The sequence below is a fragment of the Lichtheimia ornata genome (assembly GCF_029851405.1).
Source record: "Lichtheimia ornata isolate CBS 291.66 chromosome Unknown scaffold00003, whole genome shotgun sequence".
NCBI classification, from domain to species: domain Eukaryota; kingdom Fungi; phylum Mucoromycota; class Mucoromycetes; order Mucorales; family Lichtheimiaceae; genus Lichtheimia; species Lichtheimia ornata.
The window spans coordinates 788,457-807,518 of record NW_026695323.1 but is presented as its reverse complement, the minus strand read 5'-3'; the positions used below and the strand labels follow the sequence as shown (position 1 = coordinate 807,518).

The window sequence follows — 19,062 nt, the reverse complement described above, 5'->3', positions numbered from 1 at the left end:
CACGATCCAGTTTGGCTGGTAGCGACATTGCGAAATCTGGGATTGGCCACGATGAACTTCATACTTTGACACAAGATTCCTTTGACCCCGACGATCACGTTGATCTATGCCATTAAAGAGCCCACGTTTGATTGTAAAGTTTAGAGATACATGCACCTTTATGTTTTACATATGCTGTAAGCGTGATGCTATATGAAGGGTGGTCTTTGTTCATTGGAAGTAGCTTGTCCCTGATAGAGAGAAAGATGCAGCGGGGCGTGTTTGTGTAACTAGGCTTATCATGTAGGGCTGAAAGGATGATGGATGATGCTTTATACACAATTCAGCAACAGCTCATCCTTGGCAGCTAATAGCCACTTCCTTCCTATAAGCACTGTTGCATATTCCATTGCATTGTAACGATGCGTTTGCTCCAGGCATTTATTTATGTGATTCAGCTGTCTTGATCCAAGCTGATTTGACTGAGCTACATCCAAACAAAGAGTATTTCAGTGTTCAAGTGCAGCATGTCACAGTGGTCGTCTACCATTATCGAGATGATACTACGAGATTGTAACGTAGTTGCGTAAACATTTAAGCTTGTTGTAATACTACTACACCAGGAAAAATCGATATTTACGAGCGAAGCGAGCAATTGATGAATACTATCTTTTTTATTTAAGGTACACGATATGAAGCCTAGTGTAATAACAATGACACTGGTGGTGATTATGGGGTAGCGCAATGTAGAAACGTACGCATTGTATGTATATGTGGCTGTTATTTAAAGGTGTATGTGTGCCAACTGGATCGGTCATTCATTATGCAACGGTGCCTTCAGCGTTGGTGCTGGTGTTTGTTGTCGTGGCAACTCCTGCCGGTGAAGGGGATGGTACAGCTGTCAAGTAAAGATCCTTGGATGAAATAGCCTTTTGATATACTGGAGTTTTTACAAATTTGGGTACTGAATCGGAAGCCATGAGGCGTAAAATGTGCTCTTCCACACGATCAAACCATTTAAGCATCATACGTAAGCTCTGTGATGGGGTAGCAGCGTGAAGGTGAGCCGTATTACTATGAAGGTGATGCCCAATGGATCCTTTGCTTTCCATGGTGGTCACCAATCGATCCATTTCTTGGCGCAAGGTATGGTCGACATTGAGTTCGCTGGTAGCATGTGGTGCCAAGTACATCTTCCATAGACTGTATGCATCATCCAGCAGATCACGTTGGTTCTGAGAAGGCATGGCAGGGCTTTGGTTGCGGCATTTGCGACGTAGGGTGGTGTAATCAATCCAAAAATCGAGATTCTCTTCACAAAAATTGGCACTCAAAAAGTCCTTGAACAAAGAGCGTAAATGTGGATCATCGAGAATTTGCTTGAGTCGACCATGTTGTGCATCTTGATTGGCGAGAGCAGCAGCAGCAGCAGCCGCTGACGATGTCGTTGAACAAATGCTTCCTTGACGCATGGCATTGCGTTCCAGTAATACAGAGCCATCACTTTCCACACAAATACCACCAATCTCGAATTGTTGCACAATTTGCTTTCCATTTGCAGTGACACGTAGCATTTGGGACTTGTAAGCATTGACAGCTTGTTGATGCTTGGATTCATTTTGAAATTCAATCCACCCATACTTGAGAAGACTATTGGCAATCTCCTCTGCCTCATCTCGATTGGCCAATGTACATGTCTCTGTTAACCAGTCGCAGCACATTTGTGAAGAGAATAAAAGACGCATCTTATTGTTGCCACCAGCCGTATGTTTGTTTGTGCGACGTACAGCTAAAGTGGCAGATGCAAGTAAATTGCCATCTAAAAGCCGATCGCTAACAACAGAGGATGTTTGGGATGACATGGAAAAAGGGGCATGAAAACCAGAACCGGATGAAGTTGAAGAGGATGTTGATGACATGGATTCGGTACGCTTGGGTCCTGTACCACTCGTAGCTGGGGTGATGTTGCTGTTGTTGGTGATACGTCTTTCACCATGCATAGGAAGGCTTGATAGCATGATACGAAAAAGTATACCCATGGTTGGCCTGCTCAGCACCATTTGATCATCGTCAGCATTGCGTTCAATACGCACCAATTGAAAACCAGCTGTGTCATGCAACTTTTTGGTAATCTCGGCAGCAATCTCAGTGCGTTGACAGAAATCATGCACCAAAAAGACACCTTTAGGTGTAAGCTGCCACATGCCTCGATCACGGAAAGAACGTGCTTGTGGATCAACAGCATTTTCGAAAAGCCGAGCCCATACAAATTGTTGACATAGCGCTTTGGCCATATCCCTCGCCATATTAAACGTTGTTGTCGTCGTTGTGCGTAATAGCCGTGATGGATCATTTGGATCAGGTACACGTACAGTATGTGAGAAACGCAAGCTGCCCAAAGTTTGGATGGCATCCTCGGATGTAAATGTATTGTTGTAGTTGCGGAATAGATATCGATGCGTTCCAATGCTGATTTGCACCATGAGGGCACCAAATAAATCATGAATGTCCTATTACAACGGTGTTAGTTTGTATATGGAATAGCGTTTCATTTTGTATGTATACCTTGATATAAGGTCTGCCATCCATGGTGAACTTCATCATGGATGTGTAAGCCTGTGACGCTTGTGGATCCATGGTTTGCTTGTGTTTGCGTGTATGTGTGTGCGAGAAAGAAAGTGGAGGAGATGAAACGAGGAGAAGCACTCCGTATGATGGAATGCTTTTATATGAACAAGTAGGAGGAAGAAAGAGGAAGAAAAACAAGAAAGCGTGGTTGAAAGGGAGTCATGTTTGATAGAAAGGTAAAAACAGCGATCGCCAACTATGTCTTAGTGAGGAGCACGATGGGAACCACTTTTATCATGCAATCACCCGACGAAACAGAACTTCAGGGCTCCTTAACTATCCATCAACCCACACACACTCCTTTGACTCGTCCCTTGTTACCAATGCAACTACACCGCGGGATCGGTTGTATAACAATGCGTGTGGACGCACAGAAGCAGGGTATGCAAGGGTAGTAAATAGCAATAAAAAAAAAGAAAGCATGAACCAATTTGGTAATGTACAATAATGCACGCAACTTTAACTTATGCACGCGTTGTTCTTCCATATTTTATCTGTTTGGATAACGAGGAAAGGAGATGATCAGGAAATAAGGGGGTGGTTGAGAAGAAAGAAAATGAAATCGGGAGAGAGAGAGAGCGAGAAAGAATCAATCAAGATCAATGCTATGTTGAAAGTGGATGACTATGTGATGGTGTGTGTGTGTGTGGAGAAGGGGAGGAGGGTGGGGGGTTGTTTGATCATTTATTTACTACTCTGGTCTAGCAAAAAGTTACTTGCTTTAACGAGATCCTGGTCATACCGATCCAAAGCTTCTTTGGCTTGTTTACGTTCAAAGCCCATTTTCATCAACTCATCCAAATTGCTATTGTCTCCTGATAATGCTAGCTCCTGTTTTGCTGGTGCTGCTGGTGCAAAGCCACTACTAGAAAATGCATCTTCGAATCCGAACACGTTCTTCTCATTGTTGTCGGCCTTGTTTTCTGTTACGCCAGAGGTTGCCGTTGTCGTAGTTGCAGCTGCAGCAGCAGAAGTATTCTTAGAGTTCGATCCTCCAAAGATAGAATCCCAATCATCCTCCTTGTTGTTGTTGTTGTTGCCTGCACCCTTTGTATCACCTTCAGCAAAGTCAAATCCACCGAAATTACTGGCCCAATTCAAATCACTCGTATTGGTCTTTTTGGTCTCGCTTGGTTTCGCTTCTTTATCAAAGGAGGCAAAAGCATCATCGAATCCATCAAAGTCGTTACCACCAGCTTGGACAACTTGTGCATTGCTCATTTGACCTGAAAATGCTGCATCAAAATCATCCACGGGTGGTGGTGATGTTGTTGTGGCTGTAGTAGTAGATGGCATAAAAGCAGAGTCGAATTCATTATCAGCCTTTTCAGTTGACTTTTGAGCAGCAGTTGGTGGAGGTGGAGGTGGAGCACGAGGTTTCTTTGTAATGGAAGTGGTGGTGGATGCTGTTGTATGGCTCGCATCAGACGTATTTCGGTGATGTCTACTTTGTGGTGGCGGTGGAGGAGGAGCTGGTCTTGCTGCACGAGTTGTATTAGTGGTTGTGTTGGGTGGTGAGCTGGTGGTGGTGGGTTCAGGTGGTGTTGCCCAGCCAACGGGATCAAATGGACTAAATGGGCTGCTTTGTGTAGCTGGGGATGTTGGTTTGCTTGATTGGATATTCCCAAAAATGGCATCAAAGTCGTTTGACGATCCTTCCTTCTTTCCACCCTCATCTTTGTCAGTTGGCTTTGCTGTAAACAAATCAAAGAGGTTGCTTGAAGTAGTAGCAGGGGAACTGGCAGCAGCAGCTTGAGGTGATTTTTGTGCCTCGCTTTCTTTTGGTTTTGGCTTTGCTGCTTCAACCATGTCATCTGAAAGTTGTCGCTCTTCCTTAAAGTCTTCAAGGTCACGTTTTGCCTGATCACGATCCTGTTCTGATGCTGTTACTTGACGACGATTGATATCCAACATCATATCTTGCTGCTTGAGCTGCGATCGTAAATTGTTGAGCTGAGTCGTGAGCTGAGCCGTCTCATCTTGAATTTCATGCACACGCTTTCTAAGTTGTTCACTCTCAGTGCGGCTGGTTTCCAATGTTTGTTGTAGTTGAGCAATCTCGTTTTGTGTTGCAATAAGCTGTTGTTGAGCAGCGTCGTGTTCTTGTTGTGCCTGCATCCATCCAGGTCGCTCATTTTCTACTTGTTGTTGTAATTCTTGCAATTCCTTCACTTCAGTCTCATGAGCCAATTGCACTTGGGCCAATTGTGCCTGCAACTCCTTCTTTTGTTTGGCAAGTTGTTCAAGTGTTTGCTGAGCATCCATCTTTTGATGTTGTACTTGTCCAGTCGAAGTCTTTAGTGCTGCCATCTGATTCTGTAGCTGATTGACTTGGTTTGTATCCTGAGTAAGTTGTTCATTATCACCAAAATCACCGAGAAGATCTTGATTCTCAAATGGCGATGTATCTATTTCAAGTTGTTAATAAAGATATGACATCTCCCAACACAAAATAAAGGCTTACTGGTAGCGAGAGGTGATTGAACAGCAGGTTGATGGTGTACCATTGCAGGGCTTTGGTGTGCTGCAACTGCCGGTGCCATGGCAGGGCTCGCTCCTTGGGGTAAAGCAAGTGCATTGGGTAAAGTAGTAGGCAATGGTTCTCCACGTAGTCGTTTATGAATCAAATGCATTGCCACGGCAAATTGATCACGTGATAGTCGACCTTGTTGACTTGAATCTGCCAAATCCCAAATTTGTGCAAGATCTGCTTCAGGCAAACGGGAGTTTGTAAAGAATTCCACAGCATCGGTGCCTTGAACAAAACCCGTCCTTTTGGTATCAATCTTATCGAAGAATGCATCAAACTGGATCTTTTCTTGTGGTGTAATATTCCATTGTTGTTGATTAGGCTGTTGATCAACACCCGCTGATGATGAAAATGCCAAGCTGCCAAGTGAATCAATTGTCTGAGATCGTTGTGGTACTTGTTGCTGTGGCTGTTGTGGTTGTGGTTGTTGAATCGGTTGCACAGGATTATTATCACCGGCTGCGGTTGCATAAACGCTTGGCGGCAATTGTGAAGGAAGAGTTGAAATTGTACCATCCATAAGCTTTGCAATGTAATGCATAGCAATCGCAAATTCTGCTTGATTGAGGTTGCCGGTTTGACGTACATCTGCAAGGTTCCTATACATTTGTTTTCCCTTTATCAGCCAATCCATCCTCTTTATGTTCATCTTCCTCATCATCCCATCCTTACCAAATTTGGCCCAGTGCTTCGTTTGGTAGCTTTGATTTCATAAAGATATTCTTGGCGCTTTCACCATCCAAGAACCCTCCTGCTGGTTGGTGGACACGGAAAATGGAATAGTACTTTTCACGCTCTTCAGGAGTGATTGTCATTGCAGGACCATGAGCAGCAGCAGCAGCAGCACCAACATGAGGACTTGCAGCAGCAGGAGCTTCTGAATCCAATCCTTCAAATTGTGGTAGTGGTACGGCTATGTATGCGCATAATGAATATACGCCCCATGAACGCGTTGTCTCCTCCAAGTATACTTACAAGTGGATAATACGGGGTTTTGGGGATCCTTGCCATGCTGAGTACATGCAATAAGCTTTAACGCAATAGAGAACGTCTCGGGTGTCAAATAGCCTTGATTGTCACGATCAGCCGTCTCCCAAATCTACCACCCCATGAACAACACGAGATGAGCACGCTATCAACATTGAACCACTTGCAAGCTTACATCAGAAAGGATTTGGTTGGGAACACCCGAAGTTGCAAAGAAGCGTACAGCTTCTGGACCAGTGACTAGACCCGATTGACTACGACTTGCAGCACGAAAGCATTTGTTGAAGAATTGTTGTTCTTGAGGTGTCAAATAAGACTCCCAAGATGAAGTCGACATGTTGATGGTGGTTGGCCGAGATGCACTCGTGTGGTAAAAGAAAAGAGAAGTGAGAGAGAGAGAAGAAAAAAGTTAACCCACTCTAACCCCTCCCATATTGGTTGGTTATCTAAATTGCACCTTCCACTGAAGCATAAAAGTCAATTCGACACGCTTTTCTCTTGGCAAGCCCATCACCATCATTCATTGTTACACATCCTTATACCGTTCTTACACCATATCCTTGATACATCTTATAAACGATTACTTTCATAAAGTCTTCTATATCAAAAATCTCTATTGGTGTGTGGGGCATGATAATACAGCGAGGTACATGTTGCTTGGTACCACCATAGGCTAATTGTTATGGTATCTGAGTAACGTGTTGCTAGTGTCATTTGGATTGTTGGTCCGCGCGGTCGTGCATATTAAACCATCATTCAATACTTTGCTTTTGTGACTAAATGCAGAATCCATGTGTCTATGTTAGTTGAGTGTCTTAATAAGAGAGAAGGAAAAAAGGGTACTTTTTCTTATGCACCATCGAATTCCTCTTTCCAGGGACGATCCGGTTGCTTATACTTTTTGAAGATCACTTTCGCTCCGAGTTTGGACGAATCAGCTTGGATGTGTCTGTTGACGTAAATAAAGGTGTTTGCTCGCTGCATCAACAATCAAAACAAAAATACATCACCATCATCATCAAAGAGAGAGAAAGCAATAGAAAGAGAGAAAATGGGCTTTTGGGTGCATCACGCAGGGGGCCTCGCCTTTTTTCCCTTCACTTGAAAGTAGCGTCGAGTTAAAGAGATTGTTTACCAACATTACAGTACTAGCAGAGTGCTGATGCATAATGTGTGCGCATGTTAGCGATATGTATTCAAGCACGCACCGACCAACCTGACCCAATGTGGAAGGTGGTGTGATGGATGTAGTAGATTGTTTACCAAACCATCCTCATTTTCTTTGCATGAATCGACACCTGAACCTTTGCTTGAGTGAGCAACAAGATGATATGTGTATACCTCCTCCAGTCATTATCTTTCCTGCTCCTTTTTTTCACCCTAAGGCGTAAAATCGCTTTGCATAAAGTTTTGCCTTCCGCCATGTTGATACGAACGGTGTACATACGCTATCGCTCTTACCATTACTACATGCGCCCCTCAAAAGGGGCTGTTCAAAGTAGCGACTTGTCCATAGCGGTCATATGCATTTGCATATACAGTATACTCTCAAAGTTTTCTTCACCTCTACCATGTACAAAGCTTTTACGCCATCCCAGTACTAGAGAAAAGGAGCTGCAGCATGTTGCAGCAACTAGTCTTTCCATGGTTTACAATGCCATCAAGGCTGCACAACCCATCACTGCACATGTCGTGCTTGTGTGTGTGCGGGTGTCAATAATGTATGACCTTGTAATTGGGACCATGGGTGTGAGCCAAATATAAAGCAAATTGATTGACACAGCAACGTGATACATACACACATACACATGATGTTCTTAAAAATGATTCAGTAAGCGGATGATGCCGATTGCTGATGCTTATGGTTGCTGCACATATTGTCCGAGACCGACATTTGAAGGAAATTTCTTTTCTCAGGAGCTTCCTGTGTGCATACATCAAAATTTACTGTACAAGTATATACATGGCAGCAGGGGCTACGTTACTCTACTACTATATGCGTGGTATACTTGCACTTGATAAACCGTGGATTGCATACGGAGCAATGTGGATCTTCGAATTATGCAAAGTGGAGATCAAAATTGGCTGTCAATCATCCCTCTATCGATATGGCATTCGTAAAAGGAGACCACGTAGCAAAGAATATAAAAAGAGGAACCTTTTGGCTTTGATCTTTATTCTCATCATCACTACTACATTCAATTCTACACTATGACCCGCTTCGCTACTTTGACTTTGGCTGCTTTGATGGCACTTGCTGTTTCCGTGCAAGCTGCTCCCATCCGAGGAGTTGAAAAGAGAACCGTTTACAAGTCTTCCTCGATGAATACGTCATCCATTGATACAACACCTGCTGGCGTTCCTATTCCTGGTCACAAGAAGGTGCTGAATGAGAACGCACCAGGCTATGATGAGAATGAGAATGAGCCAGAAGAAGTTACCGGCGACGAGCACGAGAAGAATGAGAATGAGAATGAGCCAGAAGAAGTTACCGGCAACGAGACAGAAGGAGGAACCGATGGTGCTTAAATGGACGCGTACTTGTCTTTTTTCAAAGTTTATAACCACTCCCCCATCATGCTTGTCTAATGCCATTTGTAACCGAGTATACACCTCCAACCCCAATTGCATATCGTCGACTGTAAAAGTAATAAAGTCGAATTCATACATTCATCATTGACATCTTTGACATCTCTTGGGATAGCTTGCATGGATTCTAAAAGTCGTACAAAGGACGTTGTGCATAACACAGTGCCACCCACGTGGAGTGATCGAGGCGCCACAATAGCAACAGAACACAAAAGTTGGCTTTCCATAGTCTTGGGTTGTGTGAGTTTCGGTTGACAAAGCAGCAAAATCCAGGGTCAGCAACTCAATGTGGCAGGAGATTGGATAAGAATAGATTTACGGCGCTTTAAATAGTCAAAACATGCTTATTAGATTGTGATAACATAATCTGGTACGCCACTCTATACGGGTAAATGGTCGGCTAAACACCTGCCCATTGTCTTTTTCGGATGACAATTCATACCGATCCACCATGATCGTAGGAAAAATGTAAAACATGAATCCTTTTGCCGTTGCATGCCTGCTAGCACTCCCTATTTGGTACTCAGTGCAGCTGCATCTCACAATGCCCGATCCATTTCTCGGAAAGCGGACAATCCTTGCCTTGTCAACCAAATAGCTATATAAAAAGAACGCGTTGGGAGAATTCTGGATCGTGTTTTATTATCACATCATGTCTGAAAAAACAACTACATCATTAATTGTCGTATTACAATCATCCAACACGGATGTTGAGAAGGACGGCCAAATCATCAACTTCGGTTCGGGTGCCAACATCGATACTGTACGCAACCTTGCCATGGAGAAGCTTGGTGTTGCCAAGAATATCCCATTGGGCGACATCATTTTGCGAGATGCATCCGGTAAAATGCTCGATGGCATTGATCAAGTACGACAACAACAAGTGATCTACCTCGACTTGAAGGAACATGTCAAAGAAGTCATTCCTGGTCCATTCAAGTATCCATTTGTTGGTTCCATTCGTGAATTACTACCCAACATGTAAGTTGGAGCGTGCTTCAATGCCAATGCCATGCTAATCGTTATTACCTTTATGATGCATACAGGACACTCGGATGGATGCGTATGTTTGATACTTATGGTCCTGTTGTCAATATGAATTTGATGGGCGAAGAAATCGTCGGCACCAATGATCCTGCAGTTGCTGAGTTGTTTGTCAAGGAGTCTGAGTATTTCACCAAAAAGCTCTCGGGTGGTCTCAAGGAAATCAAGGCTTTCGGTGGTCAAGGCTTGTTCACAACCAACACTGACGATGAAGATTGGAAGCTCGCACACAAGTTGCTCATGCCCGCATTCAGCCCTCGTGCTATCAAGGTAAACCCATTGTGATGGTGGTGTGGTGGTGTTGATGCAACTAAAAGGACGAGACGTTGATCGCTTCATTTATGCATAGGCATACCTACACGAAATGGGTGTCATTTCCTTGCAAACCATCAAGACTCTTGAGCAGTACGATCCTTCAGAAAAGGTCGAGATTCTGGATTGGACAACACGCTTGACATTTGAGACCATTGGCCGTTGCGGTTTCGGCTATGATTTTGGTCTTCTTGACTCCAAGGACACGCCCAACCACCCCTTCATTGATGCCATGGCCTATTGTTTGAAGCATGCCGTTGCCCGGTTACAACAAATGTCATTCGTCAAGCACCTACCACTCGAGCAGAACCGTCATTTTGATCGATCAGTCAAGTTGATGAATGATACGGTGGATGAAGTCATTAAGGAACGCAAGAGTGGCCCTGAAGCTGGTGACATGCACAAGGACTTGTTGGGATTCATGTTGAACGCACGTGATGAGCATCAGCTTGGTCTTTCAGATGAGAACATTCGTTATCAAGTTGTCACTTTTCTTATTGCTGGCCATGATGTAAGTTTATTTAACCTACGAGGATGGAATGGGATACTCATTCGAGCTATCATAGACAACGGCCAATACGCTCGCTTGGACATTGTACGAGTTGTCACGTAACCCTCATGTCGAAGCCAAGTTGTTGCAAGAAATCGCCAATGTTGGTATCACCCATGACAAGATTCCCACTATCGAGCAAGTGAGCGAGCTCAAGTATACTCATCAAGTACTCAAGGAGACTTTGCGCAAGTATCCCCCTGTACGTGCACTTGGCAAATACTGCAAGAAGGATTGCGTCATTCCTGGTGGATATCTCGTCAAGGCCAATACTCCTGTATCCGTCAACTTGTTCGCCATGCATCGCAACCCCAACGTGTATCCTGATCCCTTGCGTTATGATCCTGAACGATTCACACCCGAGGAAGAGCAAAAGCGTTCCCGTTTCTCATGGCTGCCTTTCAGTACTGGTCCACGTGCATGCATTGGTATGGCATTCGCCCTACAGGAGGCCAAGGTGGTTTTGGCCATGCTTTTGCATCGATTCAAGTTCCATTATGGTATGTATCATCATTATCTTCCCATCCGCTCATTGTACTTATATGGAATCATTGTTTTGTGTCTGTAGATGGCCCTGATGTTGAATTTGATCCAATGATGGCAACTACCAAGCCCACCGATTTCTTTGTCAATATTCAACCACGTACCGATATGCCTGAGCCCAATGCCACTCCTATTCCTCCCAAGGCTGCCGAAAGTGATGAAGCTGACAAGCCCAAAGCCACCATTCCCCATTTTGAATCGATTGCCGAACAAGTGGCTGCACGTCCTGCTGCTGAGCTTCCAGCTGTCACCTTCTTGTATGGTACACAAACAGGCACTGCTCAAGACTATGCATCCGTACTTGCATCTCAAGCTCGCTCCTTTGGTTTCAAGCAAGTAACGCTATGCGAGATGGACAAATGGAATGTACTTGATGCTGGCAAGTATCAGCCCAAGGAATCGGGTCCTCAAGAACTTGTCGTTATTTGTACAGCAACCTACAATGGCCAACCCCCTGATTCAGCTGAACGTTTCAGCAACTTTATCACCGAGAAGCTCAAGGAAGAAGGCCATGAGACACTTCTCAAGTCATTGCAATTTGCTGTCTTTGGTGTGGGTAACAAGAATTGGCGTACATATCAAGCTTTCCCTCGCAAGGTCAATGAGACTCTTGAGCAATTTGGTGCTGAGCGCTTCTTTGGATGTGGCGAAGGCAATGCAGACAAGGATATGGATGCCGACTTTAATGAATGGTACGTTTATTGGATATTCTTTCTTCTATCCTTATGATTAACATTGCCTCGTTGTTTAGGTCTGCACACTTTTGGGTACACGCATTGAGCAGCTTTGGTCTTTCACTTGCCGAGAATCAATCTGTGGTACCATCAGCAAGCCGTGGCATGGATACGCCAAACGTCAATGTCAACTTCATCAGCCCTATGGATGAGGATAAGTGGAAACAAGGTGCTATCAACCGCAACGGCAGCTACAATGTGGAGATTCTTCGCAACCGGGAATTGCAGCAACCTACCTCTGACCGAAGCACTCGTCACATTGAACTTGATATTTCAGCACTCAAGCCTCTTTGCAAGGATGGTCAATTGTATATGGCTGGTGATCATCTTGAAGTGTTCCCTGAGAATGATCCCGAGATTGTTGAAGCCATTGGTGTCAATTTTGGATGGGTCTTGGATTCAGTTTTCGAGATCGATCATGAATCCCTTGGCAACGTATCGCCTCGTTCGCTTGCAGCCTCGATTCAAGGTCCATGCAGTATCCGCAATGCTCTCACCTACTATGCTGATCTCTCATCGCCACCCACACGTACCATGTTATCCATCTTTGCTGAGCAATTGAGCAGCACATCGGCCGAAACAGCTGAAGCATTCCGCAAGCTTATTATGCCCGACAGCCCTGAATATGCATCCTTTATCGAGAAACATCGCACCATTCTTGATCTTCAGAAGCATTATCCTCAAGTGAAGCGATTGGACCTTGGTCAATTCTTGGCAGCTGTGGGTGTTATGCAACCTCGTCGCTACTCGATTGCTTCATCGCCTTTGTCTCATCCTCAACAAGCTCATTTGACTATTGGTGTTGTCCATGATAAGCTCAAGGATGGTCGTGAATACTATGGTTTGGCTTCATCCTACTTGGCTCGTAGCCATGAATCTGTCACTTTACGTGCGGCTCTAAAGTCATCCAAGAGTACGTTTAGCTTGCCTACCGATCCTGCTACTCCCATCATTATGATCGCTGCTGGTACAGGTGTCTCTCCTTTCCGTGGCTTTTTGCAAGAACGGTACTTCCAACATACCAAGGGTGATGGCAATGTTGGTGATTGTGTTCTCTTCTTTGGTTGCCGTCGTCAAGATCAAGATTACATTTATGCTGATGAAATGCAAGAATACGTCAACAGTGGTGTTCTCAAAGGTTTGCATGTCGCCTTTTCACGTCAAGGTCAACCTATCAAGTATGTCCAGCACCAACTGCTTGAGAATGCCATTCAAGTATGGAAGTTGATCCAAGCCAACGCTTCGATTTATGTCTGTGGTGCCGGTACTATGAGCCGAGATGTTCGACGCACTTTTTGCACCATGGCAAAGAGCTTTGGCCAAGTCAGCACTGATGAAGAGGCTGATGCTTTCGTGCAAGACTTGATTGACCAAGGACGTTACAATGAGGATGTTTGGGGTTAAGCAATGCCAAGCACATGTAGAAGTAGCAATAGACCACCACCATCATGTACATAGACCATCAATACACATTCATTTTTTGCCCTTTGTTACACAGCATGATCCTTTGTATTACTCCCGCTTTGAATACCAATTCCGCCGATGGGATTTTTATCATTGTTGCCATGGTTTCTACCTACATCAAGTGAACAATGCATTTCAAGGACCAGCCCATATGATTCCCAAAGCCGTGTGTGACGTTGAAGCAACCAAAACAATTACCTTATGCGATCACAATGGTACGCGCAGCAATCTGAATTTCTCTTATTGGGTGATGGTGCATCACACGAGCTTTTGGACTGTGCTGCAATGTTGTCTCAGGTGATATCGCCAATGCGCCATGTATCCATCAGGTCGCCAGGTCGCCCACTTGATCAAAAATGGGTTATGTCATTGGGTCACACTTCCATTCCAAATAGGGAATAATCCATCGGGGGTTTTCGGGAAACGAAACCAATCATGAGCTGCCAAGAAAATTATATAAAGGAGCCCTCTCCCATCGATGAAAAATTTTCGTCACCCGTGCTTCTTTTCCGTTTTCATGTCTCCAATTTCAATCCAACTTGATGTCTTTCGATGATACCGCTACCTTTACCCTTATTACCCTATTGTCTCTACTCAATGGAAGATGAACTTTTACCATCGGGGCTGCGTTAGCGAAATGGCTTTGTGGGCTTGATAGTCAAACTTCTTGCAAGTGTTATTTTCCCAAGTCAATTGTGTCCACCCTGTGAGGCTTTCCTTTTCATCGCCTTGGTGTATGTCAGTGGTTAAGGTATGTATCATCTATACTTGTACATCATGGAAAAAGCACATTTGCTCATCAATCTCTTTGTTATTATAGTAATGAGGAGTGAATTGCTTTCCTTTATTCTGGGTGGTTCTATTTTCTATACGCTTTGAGGGAATCTGCCTTTTGAGGCAACGCATCTTTGTGCAAACCCTGCATACTCTTGAGACATTGTTGGGAAGGCCGCATGTATTTTCTTTTGGGCCTATTCTCGGATGATCAGTGATATTCTACTTTCTGTTTTGCAATCAATGTTCCGGTTACAGCGATTTATGAGTTGACGTTAATCATGCGGCCAACGTCTTTGGAGTTTAATCAACCTGTTACACGACTACAATCTTGAGAGCTATCATCATCAGTCTTTCGACCATATGCAAGTGAAATCTTTTTCAGTATTTTCCGATTCAACGTCCAGTGGTTGCCCGTTGACGTTATCGCTTTCGAATCATGATCTTGAAGGGGCAGTTTCTTTGGCTTTCGGGTGATCATAGTATCACTTTTGAATGTTGCAATACAATCTTCCTGGCGCAAGCGTCTAGCAGATGACTTTCGAATGTCTCCTTTGTGGATCTGAGCAATCCGGTGGACATGGTGGTTGCGAGATACATTCATGCATTATCATAATTGCGCCATCCCCTTTGAAAGAACACAGCTTTATGCAACCTAATATCCCTTGAAGCAACATTGACATCTTTCACATATCGACCCTGCTTATGTATTATTTCACATCTTCGCGCACTTTCAAGATACCACGTCCTCAAGTTTTGATCGTGGTCTTCAAGGAATCTTGATGGTGGTTTGATCCTTCTCTCTATCACTTCCTTCATTGTTAAAACCCCTTGAACCTTTATTCCAATGGTTATTTGGGTATGAAGAGGCTCTGTTGCTACTTGTATTTCATGTCTGCTACACGCACACCTATGCACCCCAGTTGATAGTGAGTCTCTGGTTATGGTTGCATACGTATCAGTCATTTGCTCGCGGTGTGTTCCAACGTATCATCTATGCATATGTAACGATGCTCTTATTTTCATTTGGACGGGTTCACCCTTTGAGCTGTGCTGAAGAGTCTTGTCAAGCTCCATGATCGGCTGTATTCGAAATGCAAGCTATGGATGGATGTACACTATTATGTATTACTATGCAATGGCAGTTGCGCCTATGACTTGCATGTTCCAATTAATGGCCCTCTCCATGGTCAGGATGTGTATTGAAAACCTGCTTTGATCGAGTCATCATTTGCCTGCACATGCCATCTGATACGAATGTCGCCCTGTATGGCTTTGGTCTAAACATGCTTCAAATCACAAGGCTAAATGTTGCCCCGCTTATGTGCCATCTATCCACGTTGCTATAAGAGAAAGGATATGGCATGGTTCCAGACTGATCAACCGAGGCAGTGTGGTCAATGTATCACTGATGCTGTGTTCAAGCACGATCCAAGCATGGGGTGATAAAGTACAAGGCTGTTGATGGAATGTACGCACCCTAGGTGATCCCTTGTATGTCATGTTGGCTCGTTCAAGTCATGTATCATGATCATCCACAAGATGCGTGAATCATGGGTAGATCGTGCAAACCTTGGATTGGTGCATTCAAGAACCTTTGGGATGGTGCGTTCAAGATCTACCATTGGGACAGTGCATTCAAGAATCATTGGTGATGGGTTCAAGAGCCTTTGGGATGGTGCGTTCAAGATCCTTTTGGTGATGCATCAAAAATCCTTTAGGATGGTGCGTTCAAGATCCTTTTGGTGGTGCATTCAAGATCCTTTGGTGATGCTCTCGTGAACCTTTAGGATGGTGTACTCAAGAATCTTACTTTGGGTGATGCATTCAGGATTGGTGCGCTCAAGAACCTTTAGGTGGTGCATTCAAGAAACTTTTGGTGCGCTCATGAACCTTTAGGATGGCGTGCTCAAGTACCCCTTAGGGATGGTGTGCTCAAGAACTTTGCCTTTGGGATGGCGCGTGCAAGTATTTTTGGGTGGCCCGTTCAAGAACCTGTTAGGATGGTGTTCAAGAACCTCATAGGATGGTGCGTTCAAGGACTTGTAGGATGGTGCGTTCAAGGACTCGTAGGATGGCGCGTTCAAGAACCTCATAGGATGGTGCGTTCAAGGACTTGTAGGATGGCGCGTTCAAGGACTTGTAGGATGGCGCGTTCAAGAACCTCATAGGATGGCGCGTTCAAGGACTTGTAGGATGGCACGTTCAAGAACCTGTAGGATGGTGCGTTCAATAACCTCGTAGGATGGTGCGTTCAAGGATCTTTAGGATGGCGCGTTCAAGGATCTTTAGGATGGCGCGTTCAAGAACCTGTAGGATGGTGCGTGCAAGAACCTCATAGGATGGTGCGTTCAAGGACCTCATAGGATGGTGCGTTTAAGGACCTCTTTTGGAATGGTGCGTATAAGGTTATAACTTGGATCGTATGCTCGCTCATGTGGCTCTAATCAATGGTTACGCTCTCAAGTCCCGATGGTTGTGAAGGGTATGTTCAAGGTCAATGGTTGGCGTTTCAGGTTCAAAGCAAGTATACAACACCAATCAAGTTCGTTTTACCCGTTAATGGATGGCCCATGCGGATTTTTCTCGGGACTAGTTGAAAGCTATGTATGAAGCGACTCGAGCGATCCATGCGAGATTTTATTGCAGTATCCAAGTCAATATCGAAGCTGCTGTATGCCAGGTTTGGTGAAGGCGATCCAAGGCTTCTAAGTTCCCCATGAACCACTATGATCTATTCAAGCGGGTTCCATGGTTAGGTGGCTAAGGCGGTTGTTTCTATGATGGTATGTATCCAGTGCTATACCTTTAGTAATATGATTCCACAATGCTAACTTGAGACTTTCCTCAGGCCAATCGAGGGTAGGATATTGTATTCAAGACTTTGACAAGGCACGTTTGACATCACTACTACTATTGCACGGCATCTTCAAGTCATGGTGGTCCAAGGATGGTTTTACATATGCATAGGCAACAATCCCAAGAATGATATACGAAAGACTAACTTGATGAATGGTATGCCCTGCAAGAGGCATGAGTTGCTTTTCAAGAACAACAGGTATGCATGTGCTTTGAATTTTGATATACTGGATGCTGACAAGTGATTGCTTTCAAAAGTTGTATCTAAGGTAAACATCGAACAATGGGATTGTCATGCCACGAAGGCCAAGGAGCAACGTCATGCACGTATGGCTATTTCCTACTGCTATTGGTCAAGAGGGCTCTTGGTGGTTTTTCGGTTTTTCGGCTATTGTAGGTTTATAGCCGTTTCCATGCCAACAGGATTTTGTAAGTGATTGGAACAAAACATGCGATATGACATACAATGATCCACTAACATCTCGCCTAGTTAGCAAGGTTTGTCCAACATGAAGGGTAATAGCAAGTAGTATGCTGGAGAAGCGGTCACTGGTTTCCATCATGAGCCCACTCGAGGACCTATGGCATTGTGCGATATCGTGGTTGAGAAGACGACAGCACGTGGTGCAGCTATCCTTGGTTGGTTTTGGTCATTTTCAGTAAGCTCATGACAACATGTTCAGCTCACTATGGCGACCTGGCTCATTGGCTTGCAACTATGCTGGAGACAGCGGTCAACTATCACGTGCAACGTAATCGACCCATACTCGATCCCTCAACGTGCCTACTACTACACCTATAGACGACAACATTTTCTAGCACTAATCAGCGTTACGACTCACAACGACTTTTCAGATTTCATCAAGATAAACAAGGCGGCGTGGCGACTTTTTCGGCAATCTATTGACGCATCTTGTACAGTTTCAGCATTGATCACAATTCATCAAGCTCTATCACGTGGTATGATAACAATACGAACACGTCAACAACAACGGCGACAGCAATTGACGACCTATCAAGGTCTTTCTCTTGGTATATGTATCGATTCTCTCTTTTGCAAATGTAGTCCAAAACGATAGAAGAAAATCATCTCTTTCCAAACACCCATAAAAAGCAATGCAAAACAAAGCATGTATTATCATTTCATTATGCAAAAATACCGCTTCTTTTCTTTCATGTGATGGATAAAAGATTTCAATGTTATGTTGTTGATTATAGTAATAATGGGATGCTTGAGTCACCATGCTGAAACATAAGCTCTTTTACTGTAAAGTATATATGCTTTGAAACGATGTCTCCAACGGGTGGATGTGCGGGTTGTCATTGTTTTCTGAACTTGTCTCTGACATGTTTTCATTTCGAAACGCAATTTGCCACCCTTCAGGGGTTGGTGGGGGATACGTGATATATCGCTGTTTCCCGTTTGGAGGCAGCTGAGAGGATATATAAACAGCTATCACCTTTTTCCTCGACCTTTGTTTTCTTTTTGCTTCATTCCTTTTTTTATTAGTTGTAACTTGACAGTTATTGTTGGCATGATGCTTCATCAGTCACCACCGACTAAGCAGGTCCTTTTATACAAGACCGAGTATTGCCGTAATTGGACCGAGCTCGGTTACTGCAGGCACGTAAACGATGATTTAGACATAAAACAGGATCGCCCACGCTGATCAACCACTTGGATACATCCAGATACGGTAAAAAATGTCGATACGCCCATGGGTCCACAGAGCTACGCAATGCACCACGACACTCACGATACAAGACTGAAATTTGTCGCGCCTATCATTTTGAAGGAGCATGCCCTTATGGTATTCGGTGCACCTATATCCACGATATGCCTTTTTCAAACTACTGGTCAAAGCTACCTATACCATCATCACGCACCGATTCACGCTTTTTCTCCCGGAGAGATAGCTTTGCAAGTAGCAGCATCAGCAGTAGCAGCAGTGCTAGTAGTACCACCTCTTCTTCATCCACCCCTTCTTCTCCACTCCTCCCCTGGTCACCTTCATTTGAGATGACCATGTATTGAGATTTTATTTCTGTGTTCTGCTTTCCTTGTTTTT

At 44.2% G+C, this 19,062-nt stretch overlaps 5 protein-coding genes across 5 annotated transcripts; 3 read left to right on the top strand and 2 right to left on the bottom strand.

The window, feature by feature from the left end:
* Positions 1-800: 800 nt before the first annotated feature.
* On the bottom strand, positions 801-2,616 carry O0I10_001283 (uncharacterized protein; the record flags this gene model as incomplete). Its single annotated transcript, XM_058481380.1, has 2 exons — positions 801-2,489; positions 2,545-2,616. 2 exons carry the CDS (start codon positions 2,614-2,616, stop codon positions 801-803), a joined length of 1,761 nt encoding a protein of 586 aa, XP_058348018.1.
* A 675-nt stretch (positions 2,617-3,291) lies between these two features.
* Positions 3,292-6,461, bottom strand: O0I10_001282 (uncharacterized protein; the record flags this gene model as incomplete). The annotated part of the gene is made up of 5 exons (XM_058481379.1): positions 3,292-5,015; positions 5,072-5,736; positions 5,810-6,050; positions 6,113-6,236; positions 6,300-6,461. 5 exons carry the CDS (start codon positions 6,459-6,461, stop codon positions 3,292-3,294), a joined length of 2,916 nt encoding a protein of 971 aa, XP_058348017.1.
* Positions 6,462-8,335: 1,874 nt separating this feature from the next.
* Positions 8,336-8,653, top strand: O0I10_001281 (uncharacterized protein; the record flags this gene model as incomplete). Its single annotated transcript, XM_058481378.1, has 1 exon — positions 8,336-8,653. One exon carries the CDS (start codon positions 8,336-8,338, stop codon positions 8,651-8,653), a length of 318 nt encoding a protein of 105 aa, XP_058348016.1.
* Positions 8,654-9,365: 712 nt separating this feature from the next.
* On the top strand, positions 9,366-13,300 carry O0I10_001280 (uncharacterized protein; the record flags this gene model as incomplete). Its single annotated transcript, XM_058481377.1, has 6 exons — positions 9,366-9,694; positions 9,760-10,027; positions 10,107-10,580; positions 10,636-11,119; positions 11,188-11,854; positions 11,914-13,300. 6 exons carry the CDS (start codon positions 9,366-9,368, stop codon positions 13,298-13,300), a joined length of 3,609 nt encoding a protein of 1,202 aa, XP_058348015.1.
* A 4,254-nt stretch (positions 13,301-17,554) lies between these two features.
* O0I10_001279 (uncharacterized protein) lies at positions 17,555-19,028 on the top strand (the record flags this gene model as incomplete). Its single annotated transcript, XM_058481376.1, has 3 exons — positions 17,555-17,652; positions 18,504-18,607; positions 18,649-19,028. The coding sequence occupies 3 exons, from the start codon at positions 17,555-17,557 to the stop codon at positions 19,026-19,028; spliced, it is 582 nt and encodes a 193-aa protein (XP_058348014.1).
* Between the last annotated feature and the right edge of the window lie 34 nt (positions 19,029-19,062).